The sequence below is a fragment of the Rhineura floridana genome, chromosome 1 (assembly GCF_030035675.1).
Source record: "Rhineura floridana isolate rRhiFlo1 chromosome 1, rRhiFlo1.hap2, whole genome shotgun sequence".
NCBI classification, from domain to species: Eukaryota; Metazoa; Chordata; class Lepidosauria; order Squamata; family Rhineuridae; genus Rhineura; species Rhineura floridana.
In genome coordinates this window covers 74854834-74879846 of record NC_084480.1, presented here as the reverse complement: position 1 = coordinate 74879846, position 25013 = coordinate 74854834, and the positions used below count along the sequence as shown (strand labels likewise).

The 25013-nt window shown below is 40.9% G+C and overlaps 1 protein-coding gene across 3 annotated transcripts in view; it reads right to left on the bottom strand.

Annotated features, from left to right (window-relative positions):
- Window positions 1-25013, bottom strand: part of YTHDC2 (YTH N6-methyladenosine RNA binding protein C2) — a 67319-nt gene that overhangs the window by 22312 nt on the left and 19994 nt on the right. For all 3 annotated transcript variants that reach the window (XR_009762306.1, XM_061624231.1, XM_061624242.1), the window contains exons 9-22: window positions 24818-24963; window positions 24383-24518; window positions 23369-23495; window positions 21405-21470; window positions 19638-19816; window positions 19053-19149; window positions 18880-18967; window positions 18720-18800; window positions 17921-18003; window positions 14657-14762; window positions 12904-13023; window positions 12148-12420; window positions 10728-10854; window positions 9708-9913 (exon numbers count right to left, since the gene is read on the bottom strand). Coding sequence is in view for 2 of the 3 variants with exons in the window: in XM_061624231.1 (XP_061480215.1) it covers window positions 9708-9913; window positions 10728-10854; window positions 12148-12420; window positions 12904-13023; window positions 14657-14762; window positions 17921-18003; window positions 18720-18800; window positions 18880-18967; window positions 19053-19149; window positions 19638-19816; window positions 21405-21470; window positions 23369-23495; window positions 24383-24518; window positions 24818-24963 (1835 nt within the window). In the remaining variant the exon portion in view is untranslated. The remainder of the gene's footprint in view (window positions 1-9707; window positions 9914-10727; window positions 10855-12147; window positions 12421-12903; window positions 13024-14656; window positions 14763-17920; window positions 18004-18719; window positions 18801-18879; window positions 18968-19052; window positions 19150-19637; window positions 19817-21404; window positions 21471-23368; window positions 23496-24382; window positions 24519-24817; window positions 24964-25013) is intronic.

Below are 25013 nucleotides of genomic sequence, written 5' to 3'. Positions count from 1 at the left end.
AGGAATCTGGTGGGCGGGTACTCTAAGTTCTATCCGGTACCCCTCCTTGACAATGGTGAGTACCCACTTGTCCTGGGTCGTGTGTTGCCAACGAGAAGCAAAGTGGGTTAGGCGACCTCCTACTTGTGGTGTCAGAGGTGAGTCAGAAGCGTTGTTGGTTCTGACATCCTTGTCTAATTTGGTTGGGGAAGGGTCTGGAAGAAGGAGTCTGAGACTTCTGTGGAAATCTCTGCCTGGTCCAGTAGGAGCACCCGCTTTTGAAGTCACGTGCCCTGGTGAGCCTGGAGCCACAAAAGGACTGGAAAGGGTAAGAAGAAGAGGCAGGACACTTAAAAGTGCGCCTATCCTCTTGCTTTTGGGATGGCATCACTTTCTTTTTATCTCTGGTGTCTATGAGGACTTCCTTGAGTGCCTCATAGCTGAAGAGCTTGGCAGCTGAGAAGGGGACAGAGGCTAGGCTGGCACGTGAAGCTGCATCCACATCCCAGTGGTTAAGCCAGAGATGTCTTCTAGCTACAACTGCTGCTGCCATTGCTCTGCAGGAAAATTGGGCAGAGTCCATAGTGGCGTCTGGTATGAATGCCACGGATCTAGATATCTTGAGTAGAGTCTTTCTGAGTCTAGCTGGGTCTCCATTAACATCGTCAAGCAGGTCTTCAGTCCATAACAGCGCTGCTCTGGCAAATACAGAAGCCAAAGTAGAGGCTCTTATTGAGAGCGCATTAGCTTCATGAGAGCGCTTCAGAGCTGCATCAGATTTGCGCTCAATGGGGTCCTTTAACTGAGCATCTCCGTCCCGCAGCAAGAAGGCATGGGAGAGTAGAGCGGAAATGGGCCCATCCACAGCTGGAATGTGAAGCTGGTTCATAACGTCAGCATCTAGGACATAAAACTTATTGGCATAGTTATTACCTTGTCTGCATTGGAGAGGCAAGTCCCATTATAACTTCATAATATTTTTAAGAGGTGGGCAAAGGCATGCACCTAGTGGAAGGCTTAGGGACAGGGAGCACTAGAGAGCTCTTAGATAAGGGGTCCTGTTGTTTCTGCGTCACATTTAAGTCCAAAGCTGCCACTACTTTATGGAAAAGAGGGGCAAAATGAGCCTCTACAAATAATCTAGCAGACTCAGTGTCATCCATATCTGAGCCTTCGCTCCATTCCCCTTCTTCAATATCAGGATCTCTGTCGTCATCAGACTGGCCTGCGTCTAAAGAGAGGTCTTGCTGAGTGCTGTGGCCTCTAGCAACAGCATGTGGGGAGGGTGAAGGCACCCTATCAAGGTGTGGATACGCAATTGAGGGCCTTTTGGAGGGTGGGGGTGGTACGTCTGCATTATCCCGTGTGGAGGGAGAATGCCCTTTGGTTGCCCTGCCGCTTGCTAATTCTGTAACAAGCTCCCCAATCATGGCCTCCTTAAGCTGTTGCAATACAGCGGGAGATAGCAGATCAGATAGGGACAACTGCGGTTGTTGAGGCATTGCATCCCAGGCTGGGATGTGGGGGTAATCTGCATGCATTGAACTGGGGAATCGTACCTCCTTTGCTCCTCATCTTCAGATGAAAGACGCTCCAGTTCCCTAGTCCCGATAGGAACAAGGTGGGGGGGTTCTCGGGAGCGCAGAGGCTGTGTCGCCGAGAGGACCACAGCGCTATTCTCAGGCAGGAGTAAAGGCAAGCCATGGGAAGCATCCGCTTCAATAAGTGCCCTTTTTTGTTGTAGTGCAGGAGCAGCATGAAAAGCAGCAGGCAAGTGCCAATCCAAAATGGTGGCCGCCTCGTGTTTCTCAGACAAAATGGCACGCGCCGAATCATGAGCAGCCAAAAACGGCTCCGCTAAAAGTCCCTGTGGTAAGGAGGTAAGTGGAGGGGACTCACTGACTCTGGCAAGCTTGCAGGGAGCAATGGAGTCCATCCGAGAGGAGGTGCCCTCAAGAGGGTCGTCTTCACCAATAAGCAGCTGCTGCTGAACATTGGCGGGAATCTGGGGCAGGTGGGAGCTGACTGCAGCCGAGGCTGAGTACTGCCCTGCCTTTTTTGAATATTTTTTCTTCTTCGAAGAGTAAAATGCCGTCTTTTCCATGCTTGCAGGGAGCGGAAGGAAGAATAAATGAAAGTGAAACTAGAAGGACAGAGAACTAAAGGTAAGTAATATATATATGTATATATGAACGTAATTGTGATTAACCAAACAGAGGTTTTTATTATATTAACAAAACGTTCCAGCTTTCGCCTTCATCAGCTGCCAACATACAAATGCTGTTACCAAGGTGGTAATTATAGAGCTTTGAGGATGGAATGCTCAGAGGGGCTTCATTTGCAGAAGCTAGGTAGTGGTGGTACTGTCCTCCAGGTTCAGGCCATGTGGTGCCAATGTGTCCAGAGAGTAAATCCAAAAGTTCTCCCTTTTGGTCAATGCTGCTGGATCTGCTGGCATCTCTATCGCTGTAATGGAAAAGTCCAACAGGCTGTGACCCTTGATTATAAAACAAGTAGAAAAATAGATAACTGGAAGATAGGCCAAAAAACCTGGAATATAGGCAAAAGGGAGGAGAGAAGCTAGGCCAGAAAGGAAGACAGCCAGAAAGGGTGTCCTCCGAGCTGAGACAGGAAAGAAAACTGAGCCTCAGCAAGAAGGGAGGAGCAAAAAAATTTCCTGAAGCATTTCCTGTCTTCAAGCTGTAGGGGGAGCTATAGTACCCACGTGGAGACCTCTGTCACACATGGAGACCTCTGTCATCCATGAAAGAAGCATGTGTTTGACTTTGATTCTGTTGCCCACATTCTCAAAGAACTATATAAATAACTATCTGCCTGTTGAAGACAAGGAATAAAGACAAATTAACTTACACATAAAACATGCATTAAATTTGTTACTGAACTTCCTCAAGGGAGGAAAAGAAACAGAATTGTTATGCAGAGTAGTTTCATTGGTGATCAGTCATGACCGAGTAAGATTGTCTTCCAAGATAAGGTCTTTAACAGTGGGTTCTCAAGAGACTGTGGAGGCCGATCCTAGATCCACAGAGCCTTCCACAAGTAGGATATATGTTTCCAGATGGAAGACAGTCACAATGAGGATTTGCTTGATGTGCCTTCTGCTTAGGTCATTTGTTCCTTTTGCCCTGTACTCATGCTTCTTCAAAGTCCATAGCACCTTTGATAATAGCCAACCTCCAACTGGGATGCTCATGGGCCAAAACCTCATAGTTCTCGATGCTCATGTTACATTTAAGATTATCTTTAAGAACATATTTAAGCCTCTTGTGCTGTCCACCAATATTCCTTTTTCCAGTAGCTGCTTTGGAAGATGGTAATCAGGTATTCAAACAACATGGCCGGTCCAGCAAAGTTGATGTTGAAGGATCATTGTTTCATCACCGGTGGTCTTTGCCGTAATTTGCAGGATTTTCCCAGAGGCAGCGTTGGTGGAATCTTGGGAGTGGAGTTTATAAATGGTCCATGTTTCACAGGCGTACAGTAAGGTTGGTACAATGGTTTTGTAAATAAGTATTATTTATAATAATATCCCAATCCTCGAACACTCTATGCTTCATTCAGGAGAATGTGGCATTCACAGAGCTCAAACAATGTTGAATTTTAGCGCTGATGTCAGCTTTTACAGAGAGATGGCTGCCAAGATATGAGATCAACATTATCCAGCATTGCACCATTAAGCTGGATTGATGGTGCTACAGAGGGACTAGTTCGCACCTGCTTATGAAGCACTTTGGATTTTTTTATATTAAGCAAGAGCCGAAGCTTTCCATATGCTTCTGCAAAGACATTTAGGATAGTTTGAAGATCTTTCTCTGAAAGTGCAGAGACTACATTATTATTGGCTTATTGAAGTTCTATGACAGACGTTGTAATTACTTTACTTTTTGCTTTCAGCCTACTGAGATTAAAAAGCTTTCCATTTGTTTGATTTCCAGACCAGTAGGAAGTTTCCCCTCAATAAGGTGTAGAATCATAGCAATGAAAATAGCAAATAAGGTTGGAGCAATGACACATCCCTGTTTTAAACCTGATCCGACTCTGAATGAATCACTCTGAAAGCCATTGTTATCCAAAATTGTCGCTGTCGTGTTGTCATGAAGGAGTCGCAAAATATTCACAAATTTATCAGGGCATCCAATTTTCAGAAGGATGGTCCAGAGAGCAGTTTGATTCACAGTATCAAAGGCCTTAAGCAGATCAATAGACGCTATATATAAAGGTCAGTTTTGTTCCCGGAATTTTTCTTGAAGCTGTCGTGCAGTGAAGATCATGTTCAATGTCCCCCTGGAAGAGCGAAAGCCATCTTGGGATTCGGGGAGGTTACCTTCTGAGATAGGTAGGAGGCGATTTGTGAGGATCCTTGCAAGGATTTTACCTGCGGTAGCAAGAAAAGAGATCCCTCGATAGTTCCCATAATCTGTTCTATCACCCTTCTTAAAAAGGGTGATAATCATGGCATCCCTAAAATCTTCTGGGATCTCCTCCCTTATCCAATCTTTTCAATGAGCTTATGAAGTTGTTGTGTAAGTTCAGGCCCACCTCCTTTAAATATTTCAGCAGGAATCCCATCAGGTCCACTAGCTTTGTTGTTCTTCATTTGATTAATGGCTTTACTGACTTCATCCAAATTAGGGGATACTGCAAGCTCGTCTATAATTTGTTGTTGCCGAATTTGTGAGAAGATCTCACCAGCCACAACAGAGTTACGATTAAGGAGATCGTGGTAATGCTCTTTCCAACGCAGTGCAATAGACTGTTTATCCTTAAGAAGTTTGGTACCATCCACTGAATGTAAGGGATTCGTACAATAATTTCTTGGTCCATAGATGGCCTTTGTGGCATTAAAAAGCCCTGTACATCATGAGCATCTGCAAAATGCTGGATTTCTTGAGCTTTCTTTATCCACCATGCATTCTTAAGTTCTCTAGTCCTTTGCTATACCTCAGCCTTTCCACTGGCATTGATTTTCTTCTTAGCACCACAATTAATGTCATTCTGTGATATCCAGAAGACTTTCCTTTTCTTGTTGATATGTTCAATCTCAGTATCATTCTCATCAAACAGATCCTGATGTTTCTTAGTTTGGTAACCAATAGTTTGTTCACATGCTGCAATAATGGAAGTCTTCATTTTAATCCAGTGTTTCCAGGGAGTTCCATGGGTAGATATTTCTTAAGCATTGTTTGAAACTAAGCTTGCTTAATAGTAGCATTACTTAAGAGTAGTAAGCTCTATGAAAGGTTAATTTCTTCCAGTGGTTGCAATATTGATCTATAAGCTGTTTTACTCTGCCCTGGGACCCGGTGGTGAAGGGCAGGTAATGAATTGAACATCAGCACCATTCCAAAAATTCTTTCGTTAATGAACTGAAAACTCTGAGAGAATAATAGTGAATATGTCGTTGCAGAAGATAATAGTCAGTATGTGGTTGCACAGGATATGGCTGAAGCCTCATGGAAACCTTGAGAAAGAAAAAACAAGCTCATCTATATTCTATTTATTTGTTATTTAATAATTATTGTTAAGGTCATCCTCTACGGGACCCTTCAAACTCCTCAACAATCGATAAGATATATGTAATTATCCATTTCTTCAGTTATTAAGGACTGCAACTGTTCAGAAGAGCAAACCTGGGCTATGTTCTGCTACTTTTGAAAAATACTTCCAAATAAAAATACACAGGGCCATCTGCTAGAAATAACTTTCACATTCTCATGAAGCTCATGAGGTAACTGCTATTTACTTATATGCCTCTGGTCCTCTAGAGGAGCCAACAGACTCTTCTGCCACTGCTCATGGAAAAACACTGGGGAAGTGAGGGTCAGGTCTCTAGGAAGAAATAGTGAGCTAATGCCTTTGGGGAGAGTCAGGAAATTCTCCTCAGAGTACCATTCCATTTCACTGCCCAAAGGGCCAATATTCTGGTGAGTTCTGAGGGGGGAAACCCTAACAGTCTCCACAGATATGTCCTTATAACCCCTTCAACACTGTATGAGCATTCTAGGGTCCAAATAACTCTGAATTGGCAACTTTTAGGACTGGAAAAAATAAGGCAGATGAAGAGATGTTGACCCTTGTAGTTGGATCTTATGCAACACTCCTGAATGACCAATGTAACAACCCCATAATCACTGAGTGACATCCCATTATTGTTATTATCATCATCATCATCATTATAATTTTCATTTTATTTTCCTCTCGCTGAGGAACTCATGGTTCAGGGAGCTAATAATGGCCATCAAGGCAGTCTGTCACACAAGAAAAAACATATTAGCATATGCCACTGTAACCTGACCAATTTTTGAGATAGAGAAGGAACAGAAATAGCCCATCCTTGAGACTTGTATCAGGAGCAGCAAACACCCCTGTGAAGTAGAAGGGATGGACTTTGCACATGATGCACCATGTCCAGGACTATCATGGCCTTAAAAAACAGGTGTAGGCCATGATTTACCGAAACACAATTAGAGACCATTTCATCACTTCTTTCTACATTCAGAACATACTATATCTAACCCCAATGATCTAATGTTGTACTGAGCCAAAAAAGGCTGCCCTGATAATGAAGCAGCAGACTGCCCACTATGGGACATTATGGAAACAATTACTCACATTAGAATGGAGTGCAGTGACAGCTCTCTGCCTTTGAGAGGCTGACTGCAGCAGTAGGATGCACTTCATGCACCAAACCTATTCTTCTGTCAGTCATGTCCTATGATTGTGCTTCCTCTTTTGGGAGATGAGCTTTGGACAATAAAGTAACCACCAGCAAATTAATTGTCAGTGTTCAGTTTATGCATAAACTCTGGGTATGGAAAGTAGTATTTCTTTGCCGAAACCATTAGTCTTTTAGTTTGAAGAAGTACTTCCCATTCAATCTAAGTTACTTGCTTAGGAGCAGGACCGGAATCACCTCGTGATTAGTACTAGGTTCTTTTGGGACCTCTGCGCTTTGAATCAGTTAGTTTGTACTAGGTTCTTTGGGGACCTTTGCGCTTTGGATCAGCTGGTTTGTCAGGATGATCCAATGCTGCTAACATTCTACTGAACAAATGAATAAAATGTTCATCCTTTAACAGCATGTTAGGTATTTTCTTCTCAATCCGTACCTCATTACTTCCTTCCCCCCTCCTCAATATCTGGTGTCACCTGAGTATCAAGGGAATCAGTATTCATAGCAGCATCTTGCTCTCTAATAACCTGTAATGTCACTCTGAATTCTGGCCCCCGGCCCCTTGGAATTGCATGTGAGTCTGGAAAAATTAGCACCCTCTTCATCTGAAGAGGAATTGTGCCCATGATATGGCTTTGTCCTGATCTGACTGTGCCTCAGGCTAATATTATCATCATCATCATCACATGACGTGGCAGCAACAATTTGTGGATAACCAGGCTGATCAGCCTGGCTATGGCTGGGCTGAGAAACTACATACTGTGAATTAGAAAACTGTTGGGCACCCAGCGTGCCACTAAATGCTGCTGTTGAATGCACTTGAGCAGTTGTATCTCAGCAAATGAGAGATTAAACATCTCCCAGGCAGGCTTCACTTATCTGCTGCAAAACAGATGCAGATCAGATAACCACATGGACTGAGTGTCCTGCTCAGTTAATCTGAATGTAGGCAATCAGCACATATAGCCCTTGTGTTTTCTTTATGGCCTAAGCGTCTTTGGCTATTGCTCATGCACCGGGGTGGAAGCCTGCAAATTCATCATGATGAAGATAACACACATGAAGCAGCCCCTAGTACTTGCATTTGAGGTTGCTGCTGCACATCCCCCTCCTTTGACAGGAGCTCGGCTGCATACCTATTTGTCGTTTGCTGAGCTGAATTAATGTACTTCAGCTGACCAGGGCATCCAGGCCACACCTCCCTCATATAGTTTGTTTTCCTGGTCTCCAGCAACTCAGGTGCCCTTGCAGTGGCTGTTAGCTGCTGCCCAATCACTGCCCCACGGATGTGATAGATGGCTCACCCTTCATGGGACTACTTAAGACTACTGAGGAAACAGAGTTACTCAGACCAAACAGTTAATTTACAATTCCATAGACATCAGGAGTGGAGTTTGCCATCCTTTATGGAAAAGCCTCAAGACAGACTGCTCTTCCATCTGTGAACCATCTATATCCTTCTCCGGAGAGACAACTGAATCATCATACACAATCTGTTGTGTATCAGTGGTTTGCCTGCCAAACCTCTGTACCATCAGCCTCCGTGCTCTACCTCTGGATACATCATGTGGGTCTGGTGAAGCATTGTCACGTATTCTCTGTTGCCCCCCCCGGCTCATTAACAGTATCGTTTAGCTGACTCAAACGAGCACTGTGCTGCAATGTATTGGAAGGTCACTGATTATTCACTGATGCAGGATGTGATTGCGTATCTTGTTGCATCTGTGCAAGTGCTACTTAAACAGACTGGTGAAATGCAGCTAGTTCTGCAGAAATGTCATCCATCGGGGCTCTTCTAATGTGATTTAATCCAGTGAATTCTTCTTCCTCCTCTGAATTTGAGCAGAAAAGGACCAAAGAATGTGGAGCCCCTTCATCCTTAGAGAGCATCTCATCATTTGTTGCCACCCAGTGCTGGCTTTGCTCTCCACGTGAGCTGCTCTTCTGCACTCTAATAATGTTGTTTTTATTTTTCTCCTTAGTTTTGGCAGCATTTTCACTCCCCGATTGCTCAGCTACTGCACTGCTTGCAAGGTATGTAATGTTTTTGTGCATGTTACTGGCCACTCTCTGTGCTACTGCAAGAGTTAAAGGGCTGCCCACTGCCTGTGAGGCTGTTTTCTGTTGCCCAAAATGGCAGCTGCCTCCAAGTGCGCTGCCACGGCTTGTATTTTTAACCAACATCTTTTGCTCTGAGCAGGCTGAAGGTGCTACCACACCAACCACTCTTGCCACTTTCTGGTTGCTGGTTTTATTTTTTTAGAGTGCTCTGATAAACCTCTGGTTTGATCTTTAGGCATTTTGCCACAGAAAGAGGCAAGAGTGGTTGGTGTGGTAGCACCTTCAGCCTGCTCAGAGCAAAAGATGATGTCGAACTCCCAAATTTCATTTGTCCCAGCCAGCTTGGCCAATGGTTGGGAATGATGGGAGTTGTCTTCTGGAGGGTCACAAGTTATCTACCCCTGCTTCAATCTGTTAAATTATGAAAGAGATAATTCCCATATACTTTAGGAAGTGACCTGCTCATTGCCTCAAGATTTTTCACAACACGCTAAACTGACTCAACTTTAAATCCAAGGGCAAAGTACATACAGGCAACATTATCTCCACAATATTATAGCTGTCTTTTCTTATATAAACCAAGATGTGTTTGCATAAGCCTAATGTGACACATCTAGTCCTCCATAAGTCAAACTGAAGGAACAGTACAGAGATTGGCCTCTAGCTCATGCAATACACACAGTCCACATGAGGAATATTGTAAAAAAAACCTTTATAACATACATGTCCTGAGCTAAGATCAGGAAATACTGCTAAAACAAGCCAAACTAAGAAATTTAGCAAAGGCTTCTGCTACACTATCCTACTAGTTTCTTGCTTTCCAAAACAGTACTTTTGTTAAGAATGATAACTTGCTGTATTATTTAAAACAGGTGTAAATAAGCAAAGCATTCAAAGCCATTAAGACTGCTCATTGAACAACTAAGCTGCCCAGGTCTCCCATCCTAATATTAAAAACTTTATACCATTGTACCTTTTTATACTGGGGCTGGCTAAGAACTGAGGTAGGATGAAATCTGACTTTCTTTTCTTTTGGTCCAGTCAAGACGATGTTCTCTCTGTCAACATGAACTAGATTTGGATACATTCCAGCTACTAAGGCACCTTTTACCACAGCCCAGTTCTCCGAGTTTGTGTTAACATCTCTTATATCACCACCGCCTCTGGCTCTAACAAAACCTAAAGGAGAAAAGGGGGAAAGAAAAGTATATTGTGTTAGTTAAACAATTCTTAATTTCAGATATACATGTCTGATATAGGTTAGCCTCTTAGCTCCCACTCTGTTTTTATGGTATACTGTACTAATCTGAATGGTGGGAACTGAGCATTCAGGTGCAAAGGACCCTGCAGATACAAGGGGAGCAGTCTCCTAGTGGCCCTTCATCTCCTCGTCAATCTCCACCCTTATGAATATTTGATGGAGGGAAAAGGCTCCAGATTTTAGAGGAATGGCAACCAAAATTAGACCAAAACTGATTAATTAAGAGCAAGAAATTAACAGAACACCAGAAGCTGGTAGCTCAATCCTGCTGGTATAATTCATCTTAAATTGTTACCTTTTGGTATAAATTACTTGCACTTTTCTTAACTAATATGTTTCCATGATCTTCAGCCAGTGAATATAACATTATTAATTCTATTATTAATCTACACACAGCCATAGGTGTGCTTTTGTTTTTATGTAACAGAACAGTAAGTAGTAAGCTCCTCAGCAAATACTGCTAGTGTAACCTCAAGTACACATAACTGGGACCTATTTAAAACCCAATGTAACCACACAGCACCTCCAATTGTGATAACAGATGGAATATGCTTTCTGTGTAAGTAAACCCAAGGCTTAGTCATAGGATAAACACTCCAAAGTAACACCTCAAAAGACAGCAACCATATCCCTGATCTCATACATAGGAATGAATAATGCTGTGAAATCCAGGAAGAATGTTTAAAAACCTTGTGGGGCAGTTTTCATGTTAATAGAGAGAGATATACATACCTGATGCTCTGAGCTGCCCAAGCAACTGTGTTCTCATTCCTATGATAATCTCCATCGTTGCCTGAGAAAGAAAGTTCTTCTCACAAAAAGCCCGTTCCCAGCCATCACTTCGTGCCTTTTGCCATGCCTGCAAAACAAGTTGGTTAAAAGGCCTTTGAAAATAGAGTAGTTTTTTGCAAAATACCTTCAGTGACCATTACAAATGAACAACAAAGCCAGTAAGAAAGGAAGGAACTACATTTGAGAAAGGTCCAGATTTTGAGGGCTTCTCTACTTTGAGCAACCACCAGAACAGCGATAGGAACTATACCACTCTACATTCAAGAATCCAACTGCGGGTCTAGGTGTTTCACACCAACAGGGAGACAAGGTGTCCAAGGAAGCATGGGTAGAAGGTTATTAACATTCCTACTTGGCACCATTGGTCAAAGTAACTTTAATTCAAACTTATCATAATATTAGAGCAATTCAACTCAGCGCACCCAGGGGATGGGACATAGGATAGTTCTCAACATTATCTGTATGATAATTCAACTTATTCCAACTGATCCATACAAAGGTCTGAAAACAAACCAGGTGATTAAAACCATGGCTCAAGGAAATGTTGATATTTATTTTTCTGACTGTTAAAGCAATGTTACACAAGTGAAAGCTGCACTTGCACCCCACCCTCAACTCAGCTTATAGCAATAAAAAAGGTAAAGGTGTCTCCGCACTTGTAGTGCGAGTCGTTTCCGACTCTTAGGGTGACGTCTTGCGACATTTATTAGGCAGACCGTATATATGGGGTGGGATTGCCAGTTCCTTCCCCGGCCTTTCTTTACCCCCCCCAGCATATGCTGTTAGTAGTGGTCTCATAAGGCAAGAGGGGGGAAAGGAAGATAATATACATGCACAATGCTGCTTCTCTAGCTGGCAGCAGCATGGAAAGGAAACAAGTGACAAATGGCAAGCAGCAAGAAGGGGAGACAAGAAGCAGCAGCAGTAGCAATATGGATGAGGTGTACATAGGTTTGGGAACTGCCTCTACCCTCAGATACCATTAATTTATACCAGTGCATTAGGTAAAAGTTTACTGAGTTTGCATCTTCTGAGGATATACATGTAAACCACCATCCACACCTGGACATTTATGGAGAACTGTATTCAGTTAACAGAGTTACCAGTAATTCAACTCTGCAATGGACTTATTTAATTCAACATTGTTTTGAGCTCTCATGACTGTGTACACTCATTTCTTTTCTGGTTGTGTTGTTTTGTTTGATGTTTATATTTCCTTTTCCAAAAACTCAATAAAAATATATTTTTAAAAGACTGTCCTTAGGTAGCATTTCAAGGAGAGTTAATCTAGCTAAAGTGCCTCATCACTTTCAGATACACCTAACAAAGATCATAAATATTTTTAGTAGGCTAGCAATACCTGAAAAGCTCGGAGAAGGGCCATATGGTCACTAAACGTTCCTGCAGTAAATCGTTTTCTGCACAGCATGGCTGCACGCTTTTGGGAGGCCTGCGTAGGTAGCACAAAAGGGTCGCGATATGCAAGGGTACACGCAATGGTCAGAATAGGATCCAGGCATTTCAAAACAACGGCGCACAACACCATTTTACCAAGGTGGGGTTCTACTGGTAAGTCAGCCAGATGATAGCCAAGTTCTGTCAGATCCTCCCAGGTATCCATAGCATCTATAGTCTATTATCAATAACAGTAAACAAAATCAACATATAAAAAAATGCACAATTCAGAACTAGGTAGAGCTCCAAATTTGAATTAGCTTAGCATGTATTTTTCCTGTCATGATTTCATTTGAAAATGCAAGGGAATTTTTTTCCCACCAACAATTCAAACAGACTCATATTTTCTCATTTGGCATTTTCTATTGGTATGACTACCTAAACTAAGCCAATTTTGATTAGTTATTTCCAGGGGTAAATCCTTTAGAGGAAAAGCATTAGGTGAGGTGCTAGTGAAATTGGGAAAAGTGCCACCCTGGGCTCCTTCTGGGAGGAAGGGTGGGATAGAAATTTAATAAATAATACTAACAGTTTTTCAGAGCCGGTAACTAAGTATTTATACAGAGAAATGTAATGTTCTGGACTCCATTTAGGAAACATGATAAAAGCAAGTAATAACTAGAAATACAGGAACAAGTGTAGCTTTACTTCATTTGCTCACCTTAAGCATCTGGACAGCATTTCTCACAATTAACGCAGGAGGAGGTTCTGGAGCTTTCATTAAGAAGTCAGCAATTGGACAGTTGATGGGAGCTAGCAATTTGGTATGCAAACAAAGCTCCTAGAAATTAAGACAATTTTCAGAGAAGCCAAAAGATAATGCCTTTACTTTACAGTGCGATTTTATACCTGCTTACGCAGAAGTCCCACTGAGTTCAACAGGGATTACTGTCAGTGAAGTTTGTACAGGGGTGCATGATTAAGTAGTTTTTATATTTTATTCAAAACATCCACCAGAATAGCAGTCTTTCAGTCTCGGTTGAAAACCCTTAAGTCTTCTATTAACTTGACAACCCCTGAAAATACTGCTTGCTACCCCATACTTAATAAGCTCTTTTGCAAACTACCAGTGCACCCTGACATTTGAGAATCTGTGAACTAAAGTACAAATGAAATCAAATATTCAGCTTTAATAATCCCTTACCCTAATATGTGGCAAAGCTGTAACAAAACAGAAAGAAACCAAAAATATTCACTATATGTCACTAAAGCAAGTCTACGGTACAAGCAGATTTTTAACTTGATCCTATAGAATCCTCCCACACAAAAGGAAATACCTGCAAATTCAGTGAGATCAAGTAATCCTGTCTAGGATTACACCCTAAGGCTTCGAGTTCATCAAATGCTCATTTCTACTTAAGCCTCAATATGTAAAAAGCAACCAAAGAAAAAAGTTACCACAGAACGTCTGTGGAATGTCACAAGTTCTCTCACACAATGCTATGCCTACAGAGCAATGTAAACAGGCAAACAAAACCAGCATCATCACCAAGCATCACCAGTTACAACTTTGCAGCATTGTCCAAAGCTGCTTTTTGGTACGATGTGAAGTAGAAATGCAGGACAACTCTTCCACGTAGTATCTTAAAGCTGGCAAGACCTTACATAAGTATCTCATTCACAATTTTAGAACAGAAATAAGAGTGATTTTAGGTAATAAAAATGGTAAGTTTTTCAAAAATAGCAACTTTCCACATATTAACCATCTTTGCACAACTTGCTAAATAATAGCTTAGTGTGACATGAATCAGGAAGAATGAGCCACAGTGAGCCTTGGACTTGCACATTATCCTCACCCCCTCCTGTACAAGTGGGAAGCAAAGGTCAATAGCTGCCCTTCCAATTAACCACAGCTTGCTGTGTCATTTGGACTCAGAATGGTGGTTAATTTAACAATGATTAGTTTAAACAAGCCAAAAAATTCTGAACTCATCTTACTGGAGACATGAGCACATGTTGCTATGGCTCATTCACATCATGCTAAACTTTGGTTTAGAGTGATGTGTGAACACAGCCATTGATTCAGTCCAGACATCACAATAAGCTGGTGTAGCTAACGTGGAGGCCTCTATATATTCTTACCCTGCAGCTCCCATCATCTCTGATTGTGGGCCATGTTAGGTGGGTGCTGGAATCCAACAACATCTGAAGGGCACCATGTTGGCTCCTTGCATCAAGCCATGAATAAAGAAGCTTATCTATAGTTTAGCACCTAAACAGCCATTGCTCCAAAGACTACAGTATTATGAATAAGGAAGTGAGCTTCTGAGTGCTGGACAACAAAAAATAAAAGCAAACAAAGACCTCTAAACCATGGCTTGGGTCCTAAATTATGGATAGTACAAGCTATGGTTTGGCATAAGGCTGAACCCATGAGGCTATATGGACTTAATGAAGCAACAAAGATCACTAACCTGTAGAGGCATTCTTAGTAGTTCCGGAGTCTGAAATTCCAGCATATTTTGAAATCTGAGTCTACTAAAAAGTCGGAAACAAATTCCAGGTCGACAACGTCCTGCCCTTAGAAACAGAAAGTATTATTTAAGACATGTCAAAATATAGGTAGGTGAAATTTAAACAGTCAAAGCAGATAAAGGGCCCATCCATACCTAACCACAAAATCCGCGTTTTCCATATTCAGTTGGTGGCCTCAAGATCCATACATGTCTTGTTTGTGGTCTGTTTATTGTGAAAACCCAATTATCAAGCGTCCATACGTGTGGGCTTTTTTTTTTGTTTTTGCTTTCTCATTGGCTGCTCCCCTGTCCACCACTTTTCAGTGATTGCTCCATAACGGTCATTAGCTTTTTGCGTGCTTTTTCAGAAGAGTGCAGAAACGTGTATCTTTTTTAAAATTCCTACACATGCGCAGGTTGGTAGATGTGCAAAAGGGCAATGTTATCCCCCCCCCAAGTGCAAGCAAAATAAACATCTGGATTGTTACATATAACATAGGGCATACGAAGGATGGGAACCACTGGTTACTCCTGATTCCACTGAATTTGTCCAACTGAGAGGCAAATGCCTTTCCGTATTCAATTGTTTCCCACAATCTCCCGCTGTTACCTTCTGCCCAGTGCACCCACCGGATCTCCTCTTCATGCCTCCTCATCCCAAACTGTATTAGATCCCCACTGCCCACCATATGAGAAAGCAAGAGATCATCTCTTATTCAGTTTCAAGTTAGCAAAGGGAGAACCCATATTAGTCAGTTTCAGGCTCAGAGGAAAAGAACACAACTTACAGTTAGTGCTCTCTCTCTCTCTCTCCCTCCCTCCCCCCCTCTCTCTCTCACTCACTCAGAGAGAGAGAGAGAGAAAGGGGGAGAGAGAAAGGGAGAGAGAGAGAGACTGATCTCCCCTTCCTCTCATTGCCCTGATTTTTGGCTCTTTGGTCTGTTTAGCTCTCCCTCCCATCCCCATTAGCTGTTGGGCAGGACAAGAGAGGCTTCGCCTGCTGGTGGATTGGCTGCAACATCAATGCCACATTAAAGTACTACAGCTCACTCCTCCAACCTCTTTCCCCCATCAGCCCAAGGAAGCTCAGTCAAAAACCTCCTCCTTTAAACTCCATGTTTTGAATGAATTGTTTGTGTAATATCACAAAATAGCTTGTAAGTGGAAGAATTTTTCCTTAAACATTTGATTTTACGTTTGATCGCAAAATACTAGCTTTTTTTAAAAAAACCAATGCAATACAGTTACAGAAGCCAGAAGGAGGAAGTACCCCAGTTCACTACCAGAAGCAGGAATGAACTGTAAGAAAGGAGGAGGCGTGGACAGAGGGTGGGGGAAGGGGCTTGGCATATGACAGAGGAACACCTATGGACCGCCTGTTGCAGGAAAGCCAGCAGCATTGCGTCTGAGCCCATGGATGTTAATGCCACTGATTATCGGTTTAGGAAAGCTTATAGGTTTTTCAGGGTTAATTCTAATGCAGATTTGTTAACACGAAAATCCATACTAGCTTGCAATGTCATATGGGCGACGGTGAATTAATGAGGACACAAAGCAATTACATTGCAGATTATACAGTTGTATGGATGGGCCCAAAGGTATCTCAGAAGTAGGTAATACATTCCATAAAAGAAGCACTTTCAAAAGTGTAATTCGTTATAACTTTTATGTTAACGGCTCAAATAATTTGGAGACATAGTGAGATCGATAACACTATAACAGATATTGTAAACCCAGGTCAGGGGTGATCTAAAGTGAATATAGTGTAAAAAGCATGACCAGATGTCTTCAAAATTACCACAGAAAGATGACATTCTTTCCAGAAACGGTCTAAAAAGTTTTTTTTTAATCAAAGTACTAACATTCAAGGCTTTTTTAAAAAAAAAAATCAAAATTTTAACCTGTTTCAGGTGAAAACTTTCTTGATTAAGTAATGACACTCAGCTCTATCTCTCCCTCCCACCTGATTGCAGGGAGGGAGTGCTCATCCTAAACCGGTGCCTGGAGGCTGTGAAGGGATGGATGTGGGCTAATAAACTGAAACTTAATCTAGACAAGATGGAAGTGTTGCTGGTCAAGGAGAAAACCGTGCCAGGGATAGGGTTGCAACCTATTCTGGATGGGGTTGCACTCCCCTTGAAGGAGCAGGTCTGCAGTTTGGGAGTCCTCCTGGATCCTGCCCTGCTGCTTGAATATCAGGTGGCTGTGGTAGCCAGGAGTGCTTTTGGCCAACTCAAACTGGTCTACCAGCTGCGTCTTTTCCTGGAGGCAGTTGACTTGGCCACAGCGACACAAGAATTGGTGACATCGAGGCTTACTGTAATGCACTCTATGTGGGGCTGCCTTTGAAAAAGGTTTGGAAATTACAGTTGGTTCAAAATGCAGCAGCCAGAATGTTAACTGGAGAATGGCGCAAGGAGCATATCACCCCTGTGCTTTATCAACTCCACTGGCTCCCAATTTGCTTCCAGGCCCAATTCAAAGTGCTGGTTCTGACCTTTAAAGCCCTAAACGGCCTTGGATCAATGTACCTGAGGAACTGCTTATGCCCATATGTACCTGCCCAGGATTTAAGATCATCTGCCTCTGGTCTCCTCTGCATGCCTGGAGTGAAAGACGTTAGACTGACAGGCACGCAGGAGAGAGCTTTTTCAGCTGTGGCCCCCAAGCTTTGGAACACCCTACCCCAAGAAGTTCGCTCTGCTCCCTCCCTGATGGTTTTGCGGAGACTTCTGAAAATGATCTTGTTCCGGAGAGCCTTTGGGAGCGACTGAAGGTAGAGCCTGACACTGATTTTATGCCTTCTATGTTAAATTTTACTGTTGTAGTCCCCTTTAGTACCACTCCCTATATATATGTATATATGTGTGTGTGTGTATATACTGTATTTTATGTATTTTAATTTATTTTAATGTTTTGTGATTTTTTTGTTTACAATGTTATTATGTACGTATTTTATTTTATTTTTGTAAGCCGCACTAAGTGCCCTATTACAGGGTAGAAGGGCGGGATAGAAATATTTTAAATAAATAAATAAATAATTCTAAGAATTATTATTTTTATTTAAATCAACTATATGCTACCTTTTATTTCATTTTCAGGGTTGCTATTATGAAAAGATTTTTTCCTTTCAATCAATGATATACTATGCATTCTTACTGAACAAGTAAGAATAGTCTCTGTAACCTGAACTTAGAAAAAAATTCATGATATTTGCATTACCTGCCCTTTCTCTGAACAGCACTAGCTTTTGAAATCCATACCATCTTTAGCATAGTGACACAATTCAGCGCATCAAAGGATTTCTAAAATGTTAAGAAAATACTATTACAACTAAGATTTAGAACACCAAGACAACATGAACACTTGCATTATAAATTAACAGGGTTCCATTAAGCGATTTTGTCATACATTGATTTGGATGCAGACTTGCACTTCCAAGAACAGAAGGTCTCTTTCCATTCACAGAAGGCACTGAGATCCAGTGGATGTTCCTGCTGGAGGAAGGGGAGAGGTGATTTTCTCCGATTCCCCTTCCCCTCCCAAGTTGTTTGAGGGTCCTCTGACTTTCTTAAGCAGCTTTTAAGGGGCACAAAGGCCCGCAGCAGGAACTAGCAAAAATCAACTCCCTCCAGTAGACCATGTAGTGGATGGATTGCCATCCATGTGTAGTCTGCGTCACACCCATACTATTTTACACACTGTATTAAAATCCTTCTTTAAATAGGTAACAATGAGATGCTTTCCTTTCATTACAGCACACTTTATATCGTTGGGGGATACAATACAAGTGTTCAATACAATACCAGATCACAATTTTAATTTAAAACTCAAGTTTGACATAAATTTGAATTTTATTTGTGACATACAGTTAGGTTTTGTTTTCATCTTGTTTTTAGGAAGTTTTATTGACTGTCATAATTTTATTGTTTTTATGTAAAAAGTTTAGAGATTAAACAGTATTTCAAAAAATATATTAAGTATTATCTTTAAAAAACAAACAAGTAAGCAAACAGCATACCTCTTTCATTTTTCCAGAGTCAATCACAAAGACAACATCATTAACTGTGATGCTAGTTTCGGCAATATTTGTAGAAAGTATCTGCAACAACACATTAAGCTGTAATAACAATTAATATGAAAAAAGTGAAAATTCACAGAAAAAGTCATTTGATACTTGCTATTTTGCGGATGCCTGGAGGAGAGGTCTTTAGAACCTTCTTCTGATCTGATGTTTGCATATTTGAATGCAGCATAAAAACCTGGAATCTAGTAGCAAAGAAGTATGAATGAAATGCAATGTAGTTTTCTATGAGTAAAATCACCACCACATAAAAGAGGGGCAGACTTTTACCTGTGAGCATTATCAGCAAACCTCTTGTCATCAAATAGTATGCGGTCCCTCAAGCCAACAATCTCATCATATCCAGGAAGGAAAATTAAAACTGCTCCTTTAAGACAAAACTCCAGAGTTAAAGGAGATAGAATCAGAGAAAGCTATGCTAATATCTGTTTTTTCATTATGGTCCGAGTTCAGACTAAGCCTAGACAGGGATGTGCTACATATGTCAGGGAGGGGGCAGGGGAGAGGATAGCAAGTCTGTGCACCCCCCCCCACACACATATTTTAGTATAAAGCAAAGCCTGCCCATCTACATTCTTACACATATAGGCCCTGCTCAAAATCCATCCACAGCAAAAGGAGGATGGGGCAAAAATCACAATCAAATGCAGCTGTAAGTAAGAGCAATCTTGCTGATCAGACAAAATATCAATTTAGTCCAGTACTTTCCTTCTCGCAAGCTCACAAGTGGAATATGTAGGTCTTTAGTTTACACCAAATGTTACATGCAACAGAGTCCACATGACAGAACATAGGCTAAAACATGTGCATATAGTATTTTATTAAAATGAAAGTAAGTACTACACCTGTATTTACCTGCATCACAGCTATGACAAATGTTGTACAGCAGATGCATTATCAGGTCAAGATCCACCTTTTCATCATCAAAACTATGATGATAAGCCTTCAGGAGCTCTCTGTCTTCTTCACTAAGTTCACTAGCATTAGCATGGACCAAGGAACTTTCATCTAGATTACCAGACTCCAATGAGGCACTAAAATACACACATACTCACAGTTACAGAAAATTGACAATAGTTGTGCAATGTGGAAACAGGTTTAGATATACTTCCTCAAGCTGTTGATTTAATTCCAGTAATATTTGAAAATCACAAAGGAATTCTTCCATGAACCCAGGAGCCTTTGATTCAGTGGAGGTGCTTGGGAACAGATGAGGAGTATGTGATTTTTGTCAGTTTCTTATGCAATCCCCTCCCCCCATGCTGTTCCAGGGAGTCCCAAACCGCTGGAGCAGATTTCTAGTTGTATATTTGGGTTATTTTGTTTTAAATTGTTTTTATCTTGTTATTAAGCTGTCCTGAGAATGTAGTTACAGGCTGAACCTTTGACACTCCTGTACAGGAGAACCTTTACAACAAAAAGCAACCATTTTACAACCCATTTTTACAAACAAAAACCCCAAACAAAAATAGGTGAAAGTACTATTTCTTTATATACTGCATTATTCCAACAGTACTTTAGAATATTTCCATTCATCCAGTTTGATGTCTCTTAAGTAAAGTCTAATTTATAGAAACAAATACCATGCTAATTTTGCAAGAACCTCTAATATATTATGATCTAGAACAGGAGTGGGGAACCTCTGAGCCTCCAGATGTTGATGAACTACAACTCCCATCAGTCCCAGTGAGGATGGCCAATGGCCAGGTATGATGGAGTTGTACTTCAGAAATATGTGGAGGGCCAAAGATTCCCCATCCTGAACTAGAGAATTCTGAAGTATTTTGGCCCCAAACCTGGAATTAATATAAGCAATGGGGAGGAAAGCGACCATGAAATGCAGTTTCTAGAACAAAATAGCTTAGGACTGTTCTCTTAGGACTGTTTCAGACTTTTACTAAAAGTGCCTTCAAATTGTCTTTAGAAACTCCTTAATCTGTTGCACGTCATGTTGAATTTTCCTTCTTTATACTTCATTAGGCTCCATTAAAAAACATTTCCAGATACCAAGTAGAATCAAGTTAAATAAGATTCTTCATAAGACAAGTTTAAACAGTGGCCCTTTCATAAGCGGGAACTACAATAGGCTCTCTCATTTACCTTTAGAACAGGGTTAGGGAACCTGCAGCTCATGAACCAAATGCGGTCTGGCGGGGGTCCCAATTTGGTCTGCAAGGCCATGTTCCCCAAACCATGTTTCATATGCAAAGTCAGGTGAGGGGCAGGTGGAGACACAGGAACCTTAAACTGCACTCCCACTTGTGCACTGGGAAGGGGCTTGCTTTCACTGCCGATCAGCTTAGTAGCGAGCGCAAGCCAGCTCCAAAGCAGGGCTTTAACCAAGTGCCTATCAGCTGGTTTGAAGCACTTTGAAGAAGTGCTGCTCAACAGCTGTGCTTCAAAGCATGGTAGACTTCAAAATGCCCATCACCCAGTGTCATTATGACATTAGATGATTGACAGGTGGGGGCCCTCAACCACTTGTCAAAATTGGCCTGTGAGGGACAGGACAGATAAGGATCTGGTCCACTAGCCAGATCCAGTTTCCCATTCCTGCTTTAGATGGAGAGGCAGCTGTCTGCCATGTAGTCTAGCACATTCCAGAGCTAATAAATACATTACCAGTAGGACTCCAACAGATCAGCCACTTCTGTCTGTCCAAAGTGTTTAGCCCAGTCCAAAGCTGTCCTGTAATCATTGCAAAAGACATTTAAACAAACATTTTAGTTTAGCACAAAAGCGTAACTTAGAAGCAAAGTACATTTTCAATCATTTTAGTTACATTCAGGATGGCATTTCTAATCTTATTTTACTCCTCTTCTTATGTAGAATTAATTAGCCTGTATATGACTAGAGGCAAAAATCATCCCACAGGGTAAATTACAAAAAACATTTGGCTAGGACTCTAGTATATGTTTCCAGAATTAAAAAAAAAAAGTAAAAAAAATGAAAGTAGAGCCAAAAGGACAGATCAAAAGCTTTTTTTAAAAAAATAAGAAGCTCTAATCTATAAGGTGTGAAGAGATAAGTAATTTTGTGTTTATATGTATTTAACAAGATAATGTATAGGCTTTCAGCTAGTAGGAAAAGTGCTATATTGATACTATTTTTAGCCTTTTTCTGCTCAGTATATTTATTGCAGAGAGATATACTCAATTCTGAACTTGGACCATGTCTTTTCCCAATTGTCCCTGAAGCAGGTAGAATGAGTTTCTTGCAAACAATTCATGTTTAAACCTGAGAGTCAAATTGAATCTGAACTGAAAACTGAACTCAGACCAAAACAGAACCTAATCAGAGCTCAGTGTGCATAGGCCAAATTGATGAAATACTTCTCAAAGGCAGGAGGCAATGGAGATCTAGCTTGTATCTATTTCAACATGACATCTACCATGTGGATGAAGAAGACATAGTGGGGGTGGGAGAAGCAGGTACACACTCACTTCTCCATCTTGGTAGAGCCATGTGTGAATAGAGTGCCATTGATCTGTACAAGAAAAAAACTAATACAAAATTTGGGTAACAGATTCCAAATAACTTTTATTTATTAGTTGAACTCTTATTTGGCAATATAAATTATACAGCCCAACCAAATGAAATGTAGACATAAAACAGCTGTATCTGGGAGATTTTTTAACTTTGGAACAAAGTAAAGTAAAACACTGTATCAAGGGTGGGAAAACCTGTGGCCCTCAGGCCAAATGTAACCCTAAACCTAATTCCATGCAGGCGGCAAAAAGGAGAAACAAACAGAGGGAGAAGAAGGCAAAAAAATAAAGTGGAGAGGTAGGAAGAAAAAGTGAAAGTAGCAAACCAGCCATGAGCTAGTTGCTTTAGCAGTGCAATGCACAGCAGACCATGAAGATTAATATCTCATAGGGCAAGAAGAAGACATTTCTGTGCATTGCAAATGATCCCCACTATATAACATTCAACTAGTCTCTATAATAAATTACTGTTGAAATCTCTTTATCTACCTTAGCATAATGTTTAATTAAACAGTAGGTTCTATTACAACAGGCTGCACCATTGACAATTAGGTCTGCAGGGTTGCTGGCAATCCAGAGTACAGCACTGGCAGTGTGGAAACTAACAAAATAATGTTGCTTAAAAACAACAACAAACAGCTTATAGGTGGGATTCCCATACTGTGGTCTTTGAGCTTCTTTCAGGTGGTCTGTGGCATGTCAGCATTAAATATTCATACTGATTTTTAATTGTATTTTATTGTTTCTTTTATTTCTTGTATTTTATTGGATTACAATTTGACTCTTATAGAATGCAAACTGAAATACAATGAATTATAAAATAAGAAATAAAAGCGATAAAATCACAATTACAAATCATATCTCATCTAGCATATACCTTAAAATTGCAACAGCAGATAGAAAAATCATTAAGTGGTTCACCAAGACCATCAGCAATTTCAAGTGGTCTGTGAGGATAAAATGTTTAGGAACAACTGGATTATTAGGTTATCCTCAATGTATTACCGCTTCCAATAATCCATGATTTCTCTCTACATACACAGACAGGTATACACACACAGAAATTAATGTCAAAAAGTTGCACTGTTTTTATTTTACCAGCCATTGGATGATTTGATGTGAACATTTGCTCCCATACCAATCAACTGTTCTACTTGACTCAAGAAACCTCTTCCAGAAGCTACCATTAAAGTTGTTGCACTTGTCTCACTGTGCCTGTAATCAACTAGAACAGGAAGGAGAAAAAACATTAGTGTTTCTTAAAGAATTGCTCAATCGCTCCAACTATTTTAACTATTTTTCCAAAAGATTTTCAGAACATACTGGGTTGGATCCAGACTAAGTTAATTGCACTTAATTCCCACTGAAATAAAAAATTAAGTTATAACATACTCCATTGATTTAACCTAACTCAGGATCCAAAACTGCCCTTTGCATGAATTCACCATCCTTATTACTTTGGGTGTAATCCTATGCATACTGAGTTGGACTTACTCCAGAGTAAATATGAAGAAGAATTAAGCTGCATGTTTAAGGAAAATGAGTTGCTCAGTGGTGGAGCACCCACTTTGCATGCAAAAGGTCCCAAGTTCAATCCCCAGCATCTGCAAGAAGGGCTGGGAACATCCCATGTCTGAACCCTAGAAAGCCACTGTCAGTCAGTGTGGACAATACTGAACTATATGGACCAGTGGTATAACTTAGTATAAGGCAGTTCCCTATGTTTTGGGAAAATATGAACATCGCAAAAATACCAGGTATTTACAGTTGTGGCATCCCACTTGCACATTCAACTTCTCTTGTGGAAATGGAACTTATCCATCCTCTCCTCCTCCCTGCAGCCTCCTGCACACATCTCAAAATTCGCTCCAGAGGTTTGGAACTTGTCTATAGTGATCAGTCATGACTCACAATCCACTTACTCAGTTTAATCTTGCAGAACACTAAAATATGCCACAAATTGTTCTAAAGAGTTCCTGAAAACTGGAACTCCAAAACAACACGTCTTATTTGTAAAAGGTATGAACCTGATTTTTTTCCCAAGGCAAATTACAATGCATTTATGGCTCAGGTGCACAGCTGAGTAAGGGGAAGCTACCAATGTGAACTTACCACTGACATTTTCAGTTAAAATAAGGTGAAACACCTGAGCAAAAGCATCAGTGTCTTTATGCAGCCAAATATCAGATAGACAAGCATCCATCTCTTTAATTAGCCAAGGTTCAAGGCAGTTGACATCTTTTTCAGCCTGTGAATAAGAAAACACCACCTTCTGTTTGAAAGCTATCTAAGAGCAACAGTCCCTCTATTGTTTTAAGGTATTTCCATATATATCCTGAAACAGACAAAATAGCATGCTTCAAAATTTCCATAACTTAATAATGCCACTTTCTATATTGTTTATTATTCATGACTATCAACCTGGAAGAAATCCATTATGTAAAGTGGAAGAAAGTCCACAGAAATGTGCAGGGAGAGCCATACACAGTGGACCTATTTGTTGTTCCTATCAACATGAAATGTTGAAATATTTATAAGAGTTCATACCAACTGACTGAAAACTGTGTCACCACCATCATCCAAAAGATCATATTCTTCAACTACATTTGGAATTGCTCTCTGTCGTTGGAATTCTGGCTTGCTGTTATCTTGTGCAGAATACCATTCAGTCAGAGTGGTCTGTTGTTTCTCCTCTAAAGCACATTTTTGTTTGTTTGTTTTACAGAAAGAAAGAGAATAAAAA